The 21,871-nt window shown below is 38.9% G+C and overlaps 2 protein-coding genes across 4 annotated transcripts in view; one reads left to right on the forward strand and one right to left on the reverse strand.

Moving 5' to 3' along the window:
• The window catches only part of Cenpp (centromere protein P), a 185,557-nt gene that overhangs the window by 140,746 nt on the left and 22,940 nt on the right, over positions 1–21,871 (forward strand). The gene's annotated exons all lie outside the window — the stretch shown is intronic.
• The window catches only part of Ecm2 (extracellular matrix protein 2), a 74,600-nt gene that overhangs the window by 23,238 nt on the left and 29,491 nt on the right, over positions 1–21,871 (reverse strand). For 2 of the 3 annotated variants that reach the window (XM_070033273.1, XM_070033271.1), the window contains exons 1-2: positions 10,564–10,932; positions 1,187–1,498 (exon numbers count right to left, since the gene is read on the reverse strand). In XM_070033273.1, coding sequence (XP_069889374.1) covers positions 1,187–1,472 — 286 coding nt within the window. In that variant the 5' untranslated portion in view covers positions 1,473–1,498; positions 10,564–10,932. Of the gene's footprint in view, positions 1–1,186; positions 1,499–10,563; positions 10,933–21,871 lie in introns of those variants that run through there. The other variant, XM_070033272.1, reaches the window with a different exon arrangement.

Below are 21,871 nucleotides of genomic sequence, written 5' to 3' on the forward strand. Positions count from 1 at the left end.
AATGTATAAGGCATTGGCCACAGATGATTATAAAGGATTTTTTTGTCTTTTCAGTTTTATTTAGTGGTAACATACCCACAGTATACTGTTTTCCAAACCTGAAAAAATATGGATTAATACATACTAGGGTTTTTTTTTTAATGCCTACTTGAAAGCCTTTAAGTAACTCACATATGTAATTCTAGCCACTCAGAAGGCTGATATATGAGTATCACAGTCCATAGCCAGCCTGAGCAGAAAAGTTCTTGAGACTTATCTCCAGTTAACCAGAAAAATGCTGGACTGGAGACATGGCTCAAGTGGTAGATTTCCAGACATCAGTGGAAAAGCTAAGCAAGAGCACAGAGTTCAAGCGCTGGTTCTCTCATGTTCTCATTCTTGAATTTTCTGTCTTTCTCTCTCTCCCTCCCTCCTTCTCTCCTCTCTCTTTTTCTCACACATAAAACACCTAGTTGTGCTAGGCGTAGTGGCTTACACTGTAATGCTAGCTATTTGGAAGAGAAACATCAAGACAGTCAGAGTTTGAGACCAGACCAGGCAAAAAGTTACTGAGACTCTAGCTCAACAGTAAAAGCTGAGTGTGGTGGTATGTGCCTATCATCCCAGCTATAGTGTATGTATGAAGAGTATGTTCTGGGCCAGCCTGAGCAAAAAGGACTGGAAAAATAAAAGCAATACTAGTATTGCTACAACAAAACACTTAGGTGAAATCTTTGACAGAATTTCCAGTCTTTCAGCCTTTAAAAAGTCAGTTATTTGTTCTAAATTCATTGGCTTTCACTGTATTTGTGGTTGAAGTTGAAAAAATATTTAAGACCTGTGTGTTCATAAAATTGTTATTTCTATTCTATATGATCTGGACAGATAATCTGTCATTATAAATGAAGAAACACTTTAGGTTTACAAGTATATTATCTGTTTTCTGATTGTGAGTACTTAAAATATGGGCATAATAAGTATGCTCAAAGAAAATAACTTCATCTTATAATACAGCAGTAAGTAATTATTTTGTTGTATAAGTATACTCACTAAATGGTTTTTTAATTATTTAAAAGTTTATGTTTAGATTAAACCAAAGGTACTGCAAGAACTTGACTTTTTCTTTGAAGATTTAACTTCAGAGTTATTCTTGTTTTCTTTCCCTCTTCCCTCTCCAACCTTCTCCTCCTCTTTCTCCATTTCTTACCTGGTAGCACATTATAGCTTGATTCTACTCCAGGAAAACTAAGAAAAGATTCAAACTTTTCCTCCACACTGTAATCAAAGTTGATCATGGGCAGTCTTGCTACTGGTGGAACAGTTATTGTTTGCTGAGTTCCGAGTTGTTGGTTTGACCTATGGTTGAGTAAAGAACTTTTCCTCAATCTTTTGTGGTACATTTTCCTCCTTTGTTTCTTAGGAGTTTTTTCATTTTGTCCAAAGTCAGTTTGAAAAATGATAAGAACAAAACAAAACAAAAATGCAAATTTCATGTTTGATTCTTTTCACCAACCAATGTCTAGAATGAAACAAAATTTCAAAGTTAGTGATGAGTAAATTTTTATATCTGAACATTGGTTTCTAGCTGCCTAAATGCCTTAGTAGGAACTCTTTATAAACTAGCACTGATATGATATATATAATATTACTACCAAGTCAAACTTGGGAGTGTTTCTATCAGAATCAAAGGATTTTTTTATGTCTTTGTTGCTAGACCAGTTTTGAGCAAAGTTATTCTGTATATGGCCAGATAGTAAATATCTCAGGCCTGTGAGCTGCATATTCTCTGTTATAACTATTCAACTCTCCTACTGTAGCATGAAATCAGCCATAAGCAGTGTGTAGTGACTGGACCTGTGTCCTAATAAAATTCATAGTAAAAGGCAGTGGGCAGAAGTTAGCCATTGGGCTTCAGTCAACTCACCTCAGTGTGCTATGGGCTTTTGATGATCTACCAAGGTTCCCTGTGACTAATATCACCCACAACCCCTTTCCCCAGCCCTTCCCTTTTTATTTTGATTGCTCGCTTTAAATTTTTCTTTTCATAAATGATTGTATGGTGGTACCATACAGAAGTAACTTGCAATAGCATCAGTGTAAGGAAGCAAAAGATAGGAAGAGGTCTTAATCAGCTGGTTTTGAGGACAGTGAATGACCACTGCTCATGGTGAAGCTGGCAAACAAATGTGAGAAGTATATATTTAGCCCCTTAGTGCCGCAGCATTGTAGTCAGGCATGCTGATGCAGTCCCTGTGAAGTTGAATACCATGGGCAGGCAAAGAGAAACCTCCACAGTTATCTCAGGGACTGTCATCAGAGGATTCTCCTAGCCTAGTTATTCCTATCAGGAAATCAAAAATCAGAAGGCAAGACAGCTTTCTTCAGGGTTTAACTCCCCATGTGCACCCCCACTCCCTTCCCCTCCCCCGCTGCCCACCTAGCAGCTCTTTTCCTGTGGCCCTCACTTAGGTCCCCTCGCTGTCAGTATCCTGATGACAACCCTCAATGAACTAGAAATAAAGGGGAATTTTGTCCATGTAATAACTTGTTTATGAAAAGCTTGAAGATAACATCACACTTAATGGTGAACTACAATATTTTCCTAAGGTCAGGAAAAATGCAAGAACATGCATGTGTAACACTTCTGTTCAAAACTTCACTGGATTTTTTGAGCTAGTACAGTAACAACATCAAGAAATAAATTGCATCCAGATTGTAGATAAACATTTTATCATCTCTAGAAATAAGTTGTATGGACTTCCCCTTTCAGACCCAAATATATTTCATCTTTCTACAAAATTTAAGGAGACTAGAACTTTAATTCTTAACAATTGTAAGCTGGCATTTGCTAAGAAAACTCCAGCCAAATTGGAAAGGAAGAAGTAAAATAGACTTCATTCACAAGTATCTCAGTCATTTATATAGAAAATCATATGGAATCTACCAAAGAGCTCTTATAACTAGCAACAAATTTTAGCAAGGTTCCAGGCTAGAATATCTGTAAAAATGAAGATTACTTCTATGTGCTATAGCAATCAGAAATAGATGATGAAAATAAATAATTCATAATACCATAATTGTGAATTATTTGTTTTTGTCAAAAGCTGGGTAAAACACAAGCCCTTAAAACCCTAAAATGATGCTGAGAAAAAGGAAATAAGATTTCCTACAAATGGAATTGTATACCATGTATATGGTATATAATTTAAATTCTCAATTCTCCCCTAAATTAACCTATAGATTGGTCACAAAGTCAATCCAAATTCTAGCCCTTTAGAAAATTTCACAAGCTAAGCTGGGTATGATGGCATACGTCTGTAATCCCAGCTATTTAGGAGGCTGAAACATATGGGAATGGTAAGGTCAAGGGCAGCCTGAGCAACTCAGCATGACTTTTGACTAAAAAATTCAAAGGACTGGTAGTATAGGTCACAAACAGAGCACTTGACTAGCATGTGTTAGGCTCTGGCTTTAATCCCCTGTATCTATCCATCTCTCTGTCTTACACACACACTCTCTCTCCTTCCCCCCCACAGAGAGAGAGAGAGAGAGAGAGAGAGAGAGAGAGAGAGAGAGAGAGAGGTTGATCCTAAATGGACATGGAAACTACAGTTAATACAGACTGTTCTATGGGGAAAGTATGTGAGTGCTGCTTCTGGATTAGGATGGCAGTGTGGCTGAGAAACAGGTGAAGGCAATCATTGGGGGTCACAGGGGAACTTTGGAGGATGGTAAATATGCTCGTTTTCTTGGCTGTGGTCATAGTTTTACAGTAACTTATTTTCACTTGTCTTCACCCCTGTATTTGGACAGAACTTCCACTTTATTTTCTGAACAAAAGGAGTTATGTGGAGTCATGCAAGTGAACCAAATATACAGTCTAAAGTCATCTGAGGCACCTACTGTGGAGGACCTTGGGAACCAGGCTCTGAGCCTGATACCAGTTTAGACCTGAGGTCAGGAGATTATGTATCTGCATTGTTTTTAAGTGGTTAAAAAAGAAAGTTGGGGCTAGGGATGTAACTCAATGGTAGAACATTTGTCAAGCATGGGAAAGGCCCAGAGTTCAATGCTGAAAAGAGAGACTATTTCATGACATATTAAATCATAAGGAGTATACATAATAGTTTCTTTGGAACACAGCTATACTCATTTGTTTATGGTTTATGATAATGGACTATACAGAGTTCATTGGCTGAAACAGACACTTGTAACATAGCCCACACAATCTAAAATATGTGACAGAAAAGTGCCAACTCACAATTTAAACATGTGCTTCTCAAATGAGGGTGATTCCCCGCCCCCCAGAAGATACTTAGCAATGTAGTAGTCATAATTGGGAAAGGCAAGACAGTTCTCCAGAGTTAAGATGCCAAGGACACTGAACAAGATAACCTGCTCTCACAAAAAATATCAGTAGGTTGAGAACCCTGATTTATAGAAATAATTTTTTTAACTTATTAGGATTTTAAGGTAGTTTTACTTTTTTTTTTTTTTTTTTTTTGCCAGACCTGGGCCTTGAACTTGGGGTTTGGGTAAGAAAGCCAGCCTGGGCAAGAAAGTCCATTAGACTCAATCTCGCCAAAAGTCAGTAGTGGAGCTGTGGCTTAGGTAGTAGAATACTAGCTTTGAGCAAAAAAAGCTCAGGGACCACACCCAGACTCTGAGTTCAGCCTTCAGGATTGGCTTAATAAAATTAAGTAAAATAATCAAAAAAAAAAAGGGCTAGAGGTATGGTTCACTGCAAAGTAGGAAGCTTTGAGTTCAAACCTGTTACCCACTAAAAGAAACAGTTTAAGATGTCATCTAATATTAATGTAATATAGTTGCTTGCTTTTGTTTTGGTTTGATTTGGGAGAGGGGGTTGCTTAATGTATTTTTGCATCATTTTACTTTTTCTATTTTCTTGCTTCCTTTAAAATGAATGTTCAATGTTTTATTATTCCATTAGTAATTATACACTTTCTTTTCTTTTTTTTTGGGGGGGGGGTCCAGTCATGGGGCCTGAACTCTGGGCCTGGGCGCTGTCCCTCAGCTCTTCAGCTCAAGGCTAGCACTCTACCACTTGAGCCACAGCTCCACTTCCGGCTTTTTTCTGTCTGCTTATGTGATGCTGAGGAATCGAACCCAGGGCCTCAGGCATACAAGGCAAGCACTCTACCACTGAGCCACCTTCCCAGCCCATACACTTTCTTTTCTGTTCTTTGCCAAAATTAATACATGTTATTTTTGACTTATCAAAGTCTAATATATTAGACCTAATATAAAGGTCTAATATACCTTTCCCTTTCCCAAAATAATGCAAGAATTGTATGAACTTGGACTCTGGTTACCCCATCCTATCTGGATCCATGTTTTTTAGTTCTCTTTAGATTTATAACTTCAAAAGATTATTAAAATTTTCTTATACCCAACGTTCATTTCATTCAGGCTTTTTCAGCTTCAGCAGGCTGAAATCACTATTTGGGGCCACATTCTTTTTCCGTGAAAGATGGCCTGTGTATTGAAGGATATTAACAGCACGCTGGTCTCCACCACTATCCCCTTTCTTCCCATTTGTGACAACCAAAAATGTCACCATCCATTCCCAAAAGTAACCTGCCCCTCAGTTGAGAACCACTTGTTTAGATTTACTTGAACATTTATCCTTTCTATTTCTCCTCATTCCTTCCCACATCTTGAATTCTCTACTGGGATTTTTTTTCTAATTAAAGGTATTCAATTTTCAGTAATTCTTTTTGTTCAAGTTTACTGAAGAGTGGCTGGTTCTTTTTGTCTGAAAATGCTATCTACAACTTTCATTCTAAAAGTACATTATTTGATGTAGTATTTTAGGTTGACAAATACACTGTTCCAATTTTGTTTTTATTTCTGTTGATTCTATTGAGTGTCAAGTCTCAATTATTTCTCCTTTAAAAGTAACTTTTTTTCTGCTTTTAAGATGTTTCCTTTGTTTTGGATTTCAGCTGTTTTACTCTGACACATTTAAGTACAATTCTCATTTCTGACCTGATAAGGATTCATAGCACATTTTGCATTTATGGCCGTTGAATTTGGAAATTTTTTATCCCTTGTCTCTTTACCTAGTGCGTTCTTTCCTCTCTTACCTCTCTTTTCAGAACTACAGTGACTTTGTGTAACAGGATCCTGGGTGTATTTGTTGTGTTGCTTTCTCTTTGAATTTCTGACCTTTTATAGCTTCATGATTTATTCTGGTTATTCTTTTTTTTATTTTATTTTATTTTTTTTTTTTTTTGGGGGGGGGTCCAGTCGTGGGGCCTGAACTCTGGGCCTGGGCACTATCCCTCAGCTCTTCAGCTCAAGGCTAGCGCTCTACCACCTGAACCACAGCGCCACTTCCGGCTTTTTTCTTTGTGCTTATGTGGTGCTGAGGAATCGAACCCAGGGCCTCATGCATGCAAGGCAAGCGCTCTACCACTGAGCCACCTTCCCAGCCCTTTTTTTTATTTTTTGTTGGTCATGGGGCTTGAACTCTGGGCCTGGGTGCTGTCTCTGAGCTCTTCATCTGAAGGCTAGCACTCTCCCACTTGAGCCACAGCACCACTTCCAGTTTTCTGGTAGTTTATTGGAGATAAGAGTCTCGTGGATATTCCTGCCTGGGCTGGCTTTGAACTGCAATCCTCAGATCTCAGCCTCCTGAGTAGCTAGGATTACAGGCGTGAGACAGCAGCGCCTGGCCTGGTTATTCATTGTTTGTTTTTTGTCATTCGTGGGACTTGAACTCTGGGCCTGGGTATTGTCCCTGAACTCTTCAGCTCAAGGCTAGCGCTCTACCACTTGAGCCACAGCCCCACTCTGGTTATTCTTTTAAATGACCTGATTTGTTCCTGCTTGCCTTAGCTGTAGTTTATGTGTTGTTAAATTCACCCATTGGCTTCCTTGTTTCTTTTATTCTATCTCTTCATTTTCAAGTTTCCAATTCCTTGCTGAAACGTAATCTTGCAGTTTACATTTTTAACATATTAACCCAGTTTGTTTTAAAGTATATATATGAAAGCTGTTTTCTGTATCCTGTTTCTGTTTCCATAGTGTTACTTCTTTAGGTGTTCAGCCATATTGTTTGTTGCCTCTTCATTTGTCTGATGATATTTGACTTAGTGTCAGACACTATAAAAAGTTACGAAAATACTTCAAGATGTAGAACAATGAATTTCCCATCCAAAAAAGATTTACATCTGCTCAGTCATAAGATTAAGATACTCCCAGTCCTCCATGGAATGACTTGAAGCTGGGCTTCAACATCTCCAATAATATCACATCTTGGGTCCAACTTGCAGCCCGCTGATTTCACCAGCGCCACTCTTCACCACCTCCCCGTTTGCTTGACCATATTTTTACTTTGTTTTCCTCTTGCCTCATAAGTCTGTGGTAAAGCTCTGTTAAGTTTCTCAGTCACCTCCACTGGAATCCACAGATGGTTCCAAAAGAAAATATTTTCTAAACCTCTCTAGTTTCTGTCCTCTTCCAAATACTGGGCCTGTTGTTTTTCTCGTTTTTCTGCATGTTTTCAGCAAGCCAATGAATCTGGCTTCTTTCATCAGAGGAAACTTCCTCAGATTTCTTTTGTTTGTTGAAGAAATACACACACACACACACACACACACACACACACACACACACACACACACACACACACACACACACACACACACACACACACACACACACACACACACACACACACACACACACACACACACACACACACACACACACACACACACACACACACACACACACACACACACACACACACACACACGTGTGTATTCCCCTTTCTCTTAGAGAATGTTATAGTTTGTAACTGCTTGATTCCTATGTCTGAAAATGTCCTTTATAGTTGAAAATAAAATTACGTCTTCAAAATTATTTTAGTCATTTTCCTCAAATACTTTTTGACCAAATATATTGGTCTGTATATTTAGTGTTGATGAGAAATTTGACTGAAATTCAAATTAAATTAAAGGGATAATTCTCATCCCTTTGTAGAAATCTTTTTTTCTTCCTATGGCATTTTTTTTCAAATTTTCAATGTATCTTTCATCAGAAGTTTTAAGAGCTGGGCGTCATGACTCACATCTGTAATCTTAGCTGAAGTGAAAATAGTGATCACAGTTTGAAAAAGTTATTTCTTATCTCAAATAACAAGCTAGGCCTGATGGTTCATACCTGTAATCCAAGCTACAAAGGAAGAATATATATAAGAGGATTTGCAGTATTACACTGACCTAGATAGAAACTGTAAGATCTATCTGAAAAATAATTCAAGCAAAAAGGTCTAGAGATGTAGCTCAGTAGAGTGTTTGACTAACAAGCACAGGCCCTGAATTCGAAGCCCAGAACTGTCAAAAGGAGATACAAGAGAGATGAACACATTTTACTATAATGTATCTAAACAGTAGGTGGTTGTTTGATTTCCTGCCCCCCACCCCTTCTTAACATTTTTTTTTTGTCAGCTGTGGGCCTTGAACTTTGGGCCTGGGTGCTATCTCTGAGCTCTTCAGCTCAAGGCAAGCACTCTACTTACCACTTGAGCCACAGCTCCACTTCCGATTTTCAGGTGGTTAATTGGAGATAAGAGTGTCATGGATATTCCTGCCTGGGATGGCTTTGAGCTGCGATCCTCCGATCTCAGCCTCCTGAGTAGCTAGGATTACAGGAGTGAGCCACTGGCACCTGGCTCCTTCTTGAGATTTTTAACTTAGGAACTTCTTTCTCACACAAGCTGTCCTTACTCTGTTTTCTCTCATGCTTATTCAGTGTTTCCCCCCTTTAACACATTCCCATCTCAGTTACTATCTCACCAAAAAGCTCACCATATTTCCCAGGTCAGGTACATAGTTACGTATTAATTTATAAAATAATCTTCTGTTATTTATCAGTGTTTGGAGAGAGGAGGACAAGAAGACATCAAGATGTTCACTTTGTTCTCTTGAATCTCAGTAGTCCTTTTTTTTGTTTTGTTTTTGGCCAGTCATGGGGCTTGAACTCTGGGCCTGGGTGCTGTCCCTCAGCTCTTCAGCTCAAGACTAGCGCTCTTCAGTAGTCCTTTTTTATCCAGTCAAATCACCCTCTTCTAAGTCAGGCTCTCCCTGGTTTTATCTGTGTGGACATGTCCCCACATCACCTTAGTTTGACAGCTAGCAATCTCTGAGATATCTTTATGTCAACTTCAGCACCAAACTTTTGCTCAGGATGCATTTATATTATTACTCCAGCCATTTCAGTAGCATTTCTCTAGGTCTAAACACTTTACTCATTTCAATATTATTACTTTTAGTCACTGCAATTAGACTATATTTTAACAACCCCAAGATCTACTTTAGTTTCAGAAAAAAAGTGAGCATGCAACACATAAAGGAGCAAATCCATTAGCTTTTTGGCACCTGAAATTGAAAAGGTTGAGTCAGAGAAAGGTAGCTTGTTGGAAAGAATGAAAAGTAACCTCAAGGGAAGGAAATATGAGAAGTAGAGCTATGGGGCAGGATGGGCTCTGATGAACACTCAACATGAATGGTCTGTATTGCCATTCATCTGTGGAGACCCCTCAACCACCACAACCACCATGCTATGATGGGTAACACATGTTAAAAGTCAGGTCCTGGATATCAGGGCTTTGGAGATAAACTCCCATGAGTCTTAGGAATCCTCTTTGTCCCTGAGCCTTGCCTATGTGAATGCTTAGGAGAAAGAGTGCCTGCTGTGTTCAGAATACCCTCACCCTCCCAAGATCCTCACCCTCGGCCCTCTTTCAGTCTGTCTCCTTTCCCAGACTGATTCAAGTTTATCCAGAAACCTAAACAGATAAGTGCAGAGGTTGGCAGAGCTGTCCTGATCTTGACAAAACCAGCATCCAGGCTCATTAATACATTTAAATGCATTTTATGAAATAGCCCTTTAATACTAAGTTTACAATGGACTTTTTTAGTGACTTACAGATTTTTCACTTGATACTTAATATTTAATTAGTAATTTTATAACTGCATGGATATGTTTATAGATGAAAAATTTTATGACACTTATCACAATGCCATATTTATCAAGTAGTTTTTGTCTTTTTGGTACTTTTTTATTCATGTCAACATTCAATAATCATCTATAAACTCATGAACTTACTATTTCTCACTTAAAGCTTTTTCACCAATTGTCCTAAATAAGCTTTAAAACATCTAGAATCTTAAACTTACATGAAGTCATGATCTGTCTCTTATCCTTCAATCCATCCAACAAGCTTAAAATGAAACATGCTTTTAATTAATATTTATGTTTTAGGACTTAAAACTTGAAAAAAAAACATTCCAAGCCACTTTTTACTTCTACTTATCATATAATTCTGTCTAAACATTAAGATAATCCTAGTTCTGAAAAGTTTAAAATACTTGGGAGATAATCATCCTGAAAAATAAAAACAAGTAAACAGAATAACAACACTTTGAACTTTAAAAAAATTATCAGTAAAGAGCTTATTTTCTCAAGGATTAAACACAGTTGCACATAAAATACCCATATATTAAAACCATTCCACATGCTTTAGTAGAAACTGAAAATTTAAAACTTTTTTACCTGGAAAGCTAAACTAAGTAGTCTTTGCTTGGTGTCATTTAAGTCTCCAGTTGAAAATGAAAGAAAATCAGAGCTTTCTTTAAAAACAAAGAACAGAAGAAAATGTTGAAAAATGTTAGCTGACTTCTTAGTAACATCTAAAATAACTGCTTTCCCTTGGGGATAAGTGCCTTTCGGTTCTTCATGAAGAAAATTAGCCAAGAAAATAACTAGGGAAAATGGTTACCAAGGGAAATTTTTTTTTTTTTTTTTAATCACAGGAAAAGTGGAAAACATCAGCGAGAGCTGGGGGAGGGAGCATTTCCTTTTAGGCTGAAAAGGCAGAGCTAGAGTCAAAGAAATGAGCTTAAGAAATCTGTGGTTTTCCAGGCTGTTTGCATGAACAATCTCAAGTTCACACCAGCCAGCTTTTCTCTTTAGCTTTATCAAACTTCAGGGATGATGTTCTTGTTGGACAAGAGACTGTAGTCTATCGATAATCTCTTCTAAACTAGATTATCATTACTTAAATTTCCTGTTCCTCTCTTGTCCATCTGCCTCCCACCTTCACACACAGTGCTGTAAACAAAAACTGGTTACATATTACCGCTTTTGGAAAGTATGTAACTTTTGATCACTAAGTCATAAAAAGAAATCCTACAAGGGACATGTACAGCTCTTAATTGCCTTGTTAATCTAGAAACTTAGTTGCCTACTTCCGCCTCAAGCTTCTTCATCTGTTCATGGGCAAATGAGAGATAGGGCAGGATTCCAAACCCAGCTCTGCTGCCTGTGGGCGCCCTTGAATCAGTTGCCCAGTGCTTCTCACTGACAGTTATTCTTCTGTCTACACAGTATTGACCTTTCAAGTTTGGGGAGATATGAAAGAATAATATAAGGAAAGCAACTAACTTGATGCCTATCATTAGATTTATGACTAAGAACTGTTTTAAAACTCAATTCTACTTCCAGGGTCCAGATTACTTGTCAAAGAAGAGCTAAATATTTGTTTTCACCAAATCTTAAAATGACCTGGATAGACCAACTTAAGATGATGGTTTTACATGATAGACCACCCAAATTCCTAAACGTAATGGAAACTTTTCAAAATATAGAACTGTTCTGCAAAGTAATAACTAGTACTCTTAGAACATGTAATTTTAAGAAATTCCTTAGACTGAAGGCAGTGCCATATGAAGGAATATCCATGGCCTAACTATGTGGGAAATGGGTCTTCTAGGCTTGGGAATTCCAGATCTGTGAGGTTGGATGGAAAACTACTTCTGAGGATTAAGAAGAGGACCCAGTCTAACTGACGTATCCATTATTTGCTCACGGAATATGCAACACTGATATCCACAAGTGCATCCACTTCATTCAAGAGGATGGGTAGTGACATGAGTGGCTTGCAGAACAGAAAGCTACCATGTCCAAAACCTAGCTGTAAATGCAACCCAACTTCAAGCACAAACCACATAAGTTTCATCTGCATTTTCAAAGCTTTCGGTTATTTAATCTTAAATTCTTAGAAGTAGGTAGTTCAGGGTTACTAAACATTTAAGAAGAGTCTAACATCAGAGATTAAGACGTGTGTGTGTGTGTGTGTGTGTGTGTGTGTGTGTGTGTGTGTGTGTGTGTGTGTGTGTGTGTGTGTGTGTGTGTGTGTGTGTGTGTGTGTGTGTGTGTGTGTGTGTGTGTGTGTGTGTGTGTGTGTGTGTGTGTGTGTGTGTGTGTGTGTGTGTGTGTCCGGGGACAACTTTGGAGATTAAAATTTTGCTAACACACATAAGAAACTCAGTAGTTATATTGGGAAATAAAAGTAAGACAGCCTTCTAAAAAATAGGACCAAATGAAAAGAAAAGTAGATGAAAAACAAAGCAGGTACAATGAGAGAACAAAGAGAAGAGTTCAGTATCTTGTCAGGAGTTCCAGGACCAAATGAAAAGAAAAGTAGATGAAAAACAAAGCAGGTACAATGAGAGAACAAAGAGAAGTTCAGTATCTTGTCAGGAGTTCCAGGGAGAGAAACGGAGAAAATTGTCTGTCCAAGTCAATAAAGAAAAAAATTCAGAGGAATGTCACAGGACTGAAGAACAAGGAGGAAAGAGGCTGTTGAGCATAACAGATGAGCCCTGACTGACAGCAAGGCACCTAATTTTGAAATGTAGGAGACCTGGGGATAAATCATCCTAGATACTTGCATTGATGAAAATAAGTCATCAATTCATGGAGTACACTGACTTCAGACTGCTGAACAGCAGCTCTGCAAACAAGATGGTAAATAAATGCTTTTAAAATTCTGAAAGGGATTGAATTGTTCTCAATAAAAGAGCATTACCAGACAAGACAAAAAAAAATGAGCAACCCACCCACAAATGGGCCAAAACAGTTCACAGAAGAGGAGGTGTCAGTGGTGAGTAAAGAGAAGACAGTAGTTTCTTAGACTCAGTAAAAGTCAAGAAATATACGTTATAACAGGTTGCATTATTATTGCCAGAGTCAAGTATTGATTACACAAGTTTGGGCGTAGAATTAGATTGCCCAAATAGCTCCAACATAGGCTTGAAGACCACTGCCAATCAAAAATCACAGCCTGATTTGAAACATGTATTCTGTTGGGGGAGAGGGGACGGATGTTGATGACATGCCTATTGGGCAGTCTGGGGAGCAAACAGAAGCTACCATATTTTTGTGTACAGTCTAACAATAGCTATACTGTCTATCCCCACCCTTCACTTCTAGATATCTATTATATATTTTTTAATTTATTTTTGTCAGTCCTGGGGTTTGAACTCTGGGCCTGGGCTCTGTCCCTGCGCTCTTCAGCACTAAGCAAGTGCTCTATCACTTGAGTCACAGTGCCACTTCCAGTTTTCTGGTGGTGAATTGGAGATAAGAGTCTCATGGACTTTCCTGCCTGGGCTGGCTTTGAACCACAGTCCTTAGGTCTCAGCCTCCTGTGTAACTAGGATTACAGGCAAGAGCCACTGGCACCCAGCCTAGATATCTATTATAGAAATTCATCTTTCTGTGCAAAAATGTCCATCCATGGAAGTACTTTGAAGTACTACAACATGGACTTAACAAAGAAAAAAAAAGAATTTAATCTACCATGCAAAATTGACCCTAGAATACCCAGAGGAAAAAAGATATTCCAACCTGTATATACATTATGATCATGCCTTCTTTTGATACGTGATTTAGCATCTTACTGGTGAGCAAACTGGAAGAAATTACCAAAAACAACTAATAGTAGTTATCCCTGTATGATGGAATTAGAAGGAATGTAGTTTGTGTTTTGTTTTATTTTCTTTATAATGTTTTTAGCTTTTTATAACAAGAATATAAACAATAAACACCAGAAGCACTCTTAAAGCAATAGCATAGGGAAATAACAATAATTACCTTGTGAGACTAACAAGTTGGAGAAAGCCAAATTTTGCAATTTTTGAGGCCACTTCTCTGGAAACTTGTGGTTTAATGGATGGTTACATGAGCCCTTTTGCAGAGCTACTTTAGCCACACCAAGTACATGGAAAACGCTGGTATTACACTTTCTCCTACCCATTTTATTATTGCAGGCATAATGATATCCTCACACTTGGCTAAGACAGTGCTCTAGAGGAGTATTATGTAGGTTACCAAAAGGACCAGAGCAAGTAGCACCAGTACCACAGCTTTCTATCTGCAAGGACCTTGGAATTTATTGTAGGTACCACTTGAGGACAGTATTTTTACCTTGTGCCCCAGATTGAGTTTTTCTTTTGTTAGATATAAACCCCCGGGGGTAGGGGTTTTTTAGAGGAGAGTCCTCACAAATTACATAAAATTTAAGGTAAATAGTTAAAACTTCTAGTTTTGTATATCCAGTAGTGGGAAATTAGATGATTTCCCCTTTTCATAGAAGTAACCCAAAAACCATATCACATACAAATCATCTTAAAATCATTAATAAGGAGAGAAGATCACTGGGCCCAGATCTAGAGTATTTGTGGCCTTTTGCCTTGGGGTATGTTTTGGTACCTTTGTCAAAAATGAATTGTCCATCAATGCGCGGATTTTATTTGTGGGCACTCTATCTGTTGCGCTGGTCTCTGTCCCTTTATATTGCCCCAGTACATCGGCAGTTGCCTGAGGTGAAGGGGTTGAAGGATGGGAAGAACTGTTACTGAATAATATGGTTTCTTTTCTGGGTGATCAGAATGTTTTAAAAATAGGGGGCAGAGGCTGGGAATATATTGCATAGTGTTTGCCTAATGTGAGTGCAATTCAGGAACTGATCCCCAGCATAGAAAAGAAAATATTTTAAGTAATGATACATCTGTATCAGGAAGATAGCAACTCAGTGATGCCAACACTGTCTTAGAGTATTGGAAGAAAATCTTAAATTTTAAGTAAAGGAAGCATTAAAAGAAGGGAATAATTGAAAGAAATAGAAGAAGTGAATAATTCATAGTTCAAAAGGTCTGACCAGAGCATGTCCTGGTTAATCAATATTTCAATGTTTGACTCTGGAAGAATTCCAGAGATGTTATCACTTTACCACTGGAATTGAACAGGAACAAGTTTCTGGTAGGTGGTCTCCTAAGCTTTGGCCATTTTTTTTATAAGATGATAAGAATATGGCATTGTTTGTTTGAGAGACAGTTTGCCTTCTTTTTTGAGTATATATGAATCCTGTCCTTCCTAAAGCCCAACGTAGTTAAACTACCTGGGGCAAAGAATGGTTCAGATCAAAGAGAACAGATTCAGAAGGAGAAGAGGAGGCATGAGTATGTAGTTTTCAGTTAATTCAGACTTAGCAAAAGCAGCTTTTAAGTTGCCATTTACAGTGATTGTTTCCAACTATGAATATACTAAAAACCATTGACTTGTATATATGATTCATAAGTACATCTCAAGCTCTCACAACAAATACTGTGTGATAAAATACTGCAGGTTATATCTTTCTGGGTCACTAAAGGCCAATGCAGTGGAAGGAAAAGGAATAAGGAAAATCTGTTATTTCTAGATTGTATATAGAAAATATGAAAGAATTTTCTATTGAATTATTAAAATCATCTTTAGAATTTTCTGGAGATACAATTAACATATAAAATGATATTTTACATAGTGAAAGAATAAAATCAAGGAAGAGATATTTTTTGAATATCATTCATTTTTAAAAATATATGACATATTTAGAAATAACCATTAAAAATGAGTAAGCTATTCTGAGATAAATTTATAACGTGTGTGTGTATGTGTGTGTGTGCGTGCATGCGTGTGTGTGTGTATGTGTGTACATGTTCCAGTCTTGGGGCTTGAACTCAAGGCCTGAACATTGTTCCTGAGCTTTTGTGCTCAAAGCTAGCACTCTTCCACTTGAGCCACAGTTCCACTTCCCGCTTTTTGTGGTTAATTGGAGATAAAAGTCTCACAGATTTTTCCTGCCCAGGTTGGCTTCGAACCGCAATCTTTATTTCTGAGCCTCCAGTGTAGCGAGGATTGCAGATATGCGTCACCAGCACCTGGCTAATTAATAAAAAAGGATTTTGAGTGAAACTGCTTATGTTGATGAGGAGAAAATAACTATACCCAGGAGAAGGAACATTCATTGTTGCATCTTTAGAGTTGATAAAATCTCATTTAAATCCTACAGTTTATATAGGTAGTGGTATATATACCTACTACACATATGTACATGCATGTGGAATGCACATGTATGTGGCATGCATGTGTGCACATGCACACTTGTATTCTAACATGTATATGGAAATGCAAAGACCAAAGAAAAACCAAGATGTTTCTGAATAAGAGTGACTTTCTATCCCAAATATCAACTCTTAGCATAAAAAGCTACAGTAACTGACACTTTGATAATGAAAGAAGGATAAACAATAGGCAATAAAACAGAAAAGGTGCCCAAAGGTACACCTGGCCCTTGACTTGTGAGAGAAGAGGGTCTGGCGCATGGTGGGTAGTCCCTGAGCCATACAGAAAATGTGAAGGAACTGAGGAGGAAGACAAAGCAGACTGCAGACAGGAAAGCAGACTGTGGAGTTGTTCTGTTTTGTGCTCTACAGATTAGAATCAGTAAAGTTACAGGCAGGCTGATTTGGGATTAATTTTTTTTAATTAGGGGTGACACTGATCAAGATACACTGTATTCATAAACTGCTTTGTAAAATGGCAATTCCGTTTGTACAACTACTTAAAGATTATAAAATAATTTTTAAAAATATTAAAGGCAGCCAGGCACTGGTGCTCACACTTGTAATCTTAGCTACTCAGGAGACTGAGATCTTAGGATTGAGGTTCAAAGCCAGCCTGGGCAAGAAAGTCATGAGACTCTTATCTCCAATAAACCACTAGAAAACTGGAAGTGGTGCTGTGGCTCAAGCGGTAGAGGCTTGCCTGAAGCTGAAGAGCACAGGGAAAGTGCCCAGGCCCAGAGTTCAAGCTCCACAACCAACAACAACAACAAAGAACTGGGTTGGGAAGGTGGCTCAGTGGTAGAGTACTTGCCTTGCATACATGAGGCCCTGGGTTCATTTCCTCAGCACCACATAAGTAGAAAAAGCAGGAAGTGGTGCTATGGCTCAAGTGGTAGAGCACTAGCCTTGAGCTGAAGAGCTGAGGGACAGCGCCCAGGCCCCAGAGTTCAGGCTCCATGTCTGACAAAAAAAAAAAAAAAAAAAATTAAGGCTGCGCTGGGAGCAGGTGGCTCACGCCTGTAATCATAGCTACTCAGGAGCCTGAGCTCTCAGGACCACAGTTCAAAGCCAGCTCAGGCAGGAAAATCCATAGACTCTTTTTTTTTTTTTTTTTTTTTGGTTGGTCATGGAGCTTGAACTCTAGGCCTGAGCGCTGTCCCTCAGCTCTTCAGCTCAAGGTGAGTACTCTACCACTTGAGCCACAGCACCACTTCCAGTTTTCTGGTGGTTTATTGGAGATAAGAGTCTCATGGATTTTCCTGCCTAGGCTGGCTTTGAATCTTGATCCTCAGATCTCAGCGTCCTGAGTAGCTAGGATTACAGGTGTGACCCACTGAGCCCCGGCTCTCATGAGACTCTTATCTCCAATTAACCACTGGGTGGGGGGGAACAGAAGTGGCACTGTGGCTCTAGTGGTAGAGCAGTAGCCTTGAGCTGAAGAGCTGAGGGACAGCACCCAACTCCAGAGTTCAAGGCCCACAACCAACAAAAAATAAAAATAAAATATTAAAGGCTGAATGTGGTTGTATATACCTGTAATCCCAGCACTGGGGAGGCTGAGGCAGGTGGATCATGGCTAAACACTACATGTGTTCTCAAATTCTCCAACCAAATTTCATTATAATTATCCTCCACTCTACAGTGGAGGAAAACTGAAGCATTACAGCAGCTGAATGACAAACTTAACTTGCTGATAAATGAAAACACAGACAAGGAACCCCAAGTATTCTGATTTCCTTTTCCTGTAGCACTCAAGGTAAAGCTTCTGGTCCGCATTTCTTTCTTTCCCCAACACGCACGAAAAAGCACATTAGCAATGCCTACTCTCTCCTTCATATTCCTATAAATCTACTGATTTCAGTTGAAAAACAGATTGCTCATTACCTGGAGAGATTCAATGACATATAGCTGCTATGAGGACCTGGCTCAGACCCTGGCCAGGTTACTTACTGCCTCAGCCAAGCCTGGATGAGTCATATGCCTCCTTTGGGATTCATACTTTTATTGAGGGGCAGGCAGCACTGAATTTAATTCAGGGTTTTGTGCTTGCTAGGCAGGGGACTCTACCACTTGAGCCATGCACCCAGCCCTCTTCAGTTATTTTTCCAAACAGGTCTCAAATTTATGCCCAGACTGGCCTAGATTATGATCCTTCTATTTACATCTTACACACAGTTGGTGATACAGGTACGTACCACCGTGCTCAGGTCTTTATGTGTTGAAATGGGAATGGAGGTATCAATCTTTTTTTTCTTTTGTATCTCCTCCAGGCTGGTCTTGAACCACAATCCTCCACATCTGTTTTTCCCATGTAGCTATAGCCACAAGTATGATCCACTATATCTAGCTGGGACTCAGATTTCTAAGCGTTAACATAAGATCTTTAGAGATTTCTTAGGTTGATTCTCTCAGGCATTATATAATGTGGTATTCTAGCTTTGAAAACAGGCAGCCATAGCCATGGCCTCCAGAATGTTCTTTTCCCTGTAATTTTCCTCCTGAATCTCCTGAAACCTATGCTTAGCATGAGATTGATGAGAGAATTGCACATATGGTAGTTTTAGCATTGACTGGGAATGAGGATTCTTTTCCACTGATATACTGTCTGAAATAGATGGCTATAAACCAGGGTGACCACAGTATTTACAAAGGTATTTAATGAAAAAGAAGACCTTGGCAACTCATGAAACCCATCACTCATGGTGGTGGATAAAGAGACATTCACTTGAGGTTTAATAAATCAAAACAGAGTGTTTGTCATAGCCTCATTTTTTCCTCATTACAGATGGATGATGATATCATTTTCATTTCCCTTGGAATCTTTTTGTGTCCAGGAAAAGGAAAGACTAACGTTAACTGCATTTCTTATGCTGTATTTTTATTTTTAAGAAGAATCTTAGTTTTAGTTTTTACCAGATATGTGGGGGTTCTGTCTCTTTCTCCCTCCCTTCCCCTCTCTTCCTCTTTTTCTCTCCCCCCCCTCCTGCTATTTCTCCCCCCTCCCTCCTTCCCTCTATCTCCTCTTTGTGTGTGTGTGTGTGTGTGTGCGCGCGCACACACACGCGCACGTGCCTGCATCCATGCCCACATGTGTGTAAAAGGATTGATCTGGGAGTATTCTATGTGCTAAGTATAAGCTGTACTACTGAGCTATAACCCATCCCCAGAAGATTTTCAATTAGCTTTCCCTCCCTCGTTTTCTCCATATGAAACTGTTGATATATTTTTTCAATACTGGGGAATTGGGTACTAGGATACATGGATACTAGCACTCTGTGTATCACTGAACTGCTCACCTAGTTCTGAAATACCGATGTTAAAAAGAAAACTAGAACTTTTCCCCAAACTGCAGCAGAAGAAAAATTTCATAATTGTTGAGAGACATAAAGAAGAAAACTAAAGCCAGGTACCAGTGGCTCATGCCTGTAATCCTAGCCACACAGGAGGCTGAGATCTGAAGATTACGGTTCAAAACTAGCCCAAGCAGGAAAGTCTGTGAGACTATTACCTCTAATTAACCACCAGAAAATCAGAAGTGGTGCTGTGACTAAAGTGGTAGAGCATTTGCCTTGAGCTGAAGAACTCAAGGACAGCATCCAGACCCAGAGTTCAAGCCCCATGACTGACAAAAAAAAAAAAAAAAAAAAAAACTAAAATCATAAGGACAACAGGGATGTGATAAATGGTATATAAATAGCATTTCATAGTACAGTGGTTGCCTAAGTGAAGAGTTTGAGGGTTCCCACTTATTAGGCACAAATAAGTGTAACATCTACCTTGCCACAGTGAAGAAATATTAACGTTTTGTTACTGTTAGTAAATCTGTATTATTCTGCTCAAACCTCAAGCCTCTACTTTCCGACTGCTTGTTCTTTTCTTTGTTAAATATCTCTTCCAAGAAGGGACCTCCAACTCCACAGGTCTCCCTCAGCGCAACAGGCGTGCCTCTCTACCTCCTTTAGATTATGAATGAAAATTTCTGTTTCCTCCAAAAATTTTGTAAGATCCTTGTGGATTTACACTTGTGAGTATCTGTGATTAAGTTATACATAGATTTTTATAAAGTGCGTTTTGAGTTCATCATTGAAATGCATAACAATAATGCATAGACCTGATAGTTGACTAGAATAAAAAAATCTCTAAGATATCATATTTACTATCTCTGTATTAAACAATGGCTTGGGGCATAGCTCAGTGAGAGAGCACAGCCTTACCATGTCCAAGGCCCTGTGTTTAGTCCCCAAGACTACAATACAAAACAAAGCCAAGTGTGAGCACTTCTGTGATTGGAGAAATGCCAGCTGTTTTGGAAACAAGCAAGAGAGTATTATGTGCAGTTAGTCAGAAGTGTATAGCAGCAATCAGCACAGATGATCCCCTTCCTCCAAAAACTTTAGTCTTGTGTTTTACAGCCCCACTCTGCTTTGTCTCACTTCTCCAGCTCTTTTGGTAGTTGTTCCTCCTCCTCTTTTCCCTCCTCCTCCTTTAGGGAATCATGGTGGTCATGATGCTAAAAGTTAGAGTGAAATGGCCAGATCATATACAACAGACTTTGGAAATGGCATTGAAGGCTAAAGGAGAAGAAGCTAATTGGGCTGCATTTTGAAAAGAAATGGAAATGAGATACCATTTAAAGACTACTGTATTAATTTAAGAAAGGGAGATTTTAGCTGGGCACTAGTGGCTCACACCTGAAACTGCTCAGAAGCCTGAGATGTGTGGATCACAATTTGAAGAAATTGTAGAAAAGGCCTAAAGATTCCATCACCAAATAATCTACAAAAAAACTAGGCTGGAGGTGTGGTTGGTGTGGTAGAGCCCAGCCATGAGCAAAAACAGCCAAGTGAGAGCTTGAAGTCTGGAGTTTGGCACGCGTACACACACAGACTGTTGAGCAAGGCTTACAGGAAGTAAAGAGAATTCTGCAACTAGCCACAGAACAAGAACTTTCATAGATTAATGGACATATCAAATGATGGACTATTTGGGTCATTTTATCAAAAATGCCAAGCAGTTCTATTCTAGCAGTTTATCTTACAAATTGTTGTACAAATATACACAAACCTCTTTATGGATATTATTGAAAGATATAAAGTAGTAAAAAGCCAGGTAACCCAAATGATTGTAAGTAGAAATTAAATTACAATATATGAGCAGATTCTGGGGAGACACAGAGTAGAAGCATGGTGGGTCTGCCTCCCCACCTAGACAGTTGCACTGACACAGTCTGTCTGATGTAACTAGTTTGGAATTCTGGACTCTACTGAGGTCTTACAACATCCCAGAGGAACGCATGTGTAGTAAATTGTGGTTAATTTGGCTAATTTCATCTTTTAGCACAGTAGCAACAACCCCCAGCCTAGTTCCCTGGCATACAGCTATGCTCAAACCTTTAAGTGGTTAAGTAACCTAAACTTTGTGGGGGCCAGCATAATCAGGATTTGTCCTCTGATTGTTTCTGATCACAGAGATGTGGAGAGTCTGATGAAATTGTGGTTGTCCTTCCTTGTGCTATAGCAAACCCTTCATCCTCAGGCTAAAGCAACTTCCAGAGGACTTAAAGGGCCAGCAGCCCATCCTCCTCTGCTTCTCCCTGTTGTCTTCTCCCTCCTCATTCCCACTATGGGAACAAG

The sequence above is a fragment of the Dipodomys merriami genome, unplaced genomic scaffold (assembly GCF_024711535.1).
Source record: "Dipodomys merriami isolate MVZ:Mamm:240054 unplaced genomic scaffold, mDipMer1.0.p SCAF_22, whole genome shotgun sequence".
NCBI lineage: Eukaryota > Metazoa > Chordata > Mammalia > Rodentia > Heteromyidae > Dipodomys > Dipodomys merriami.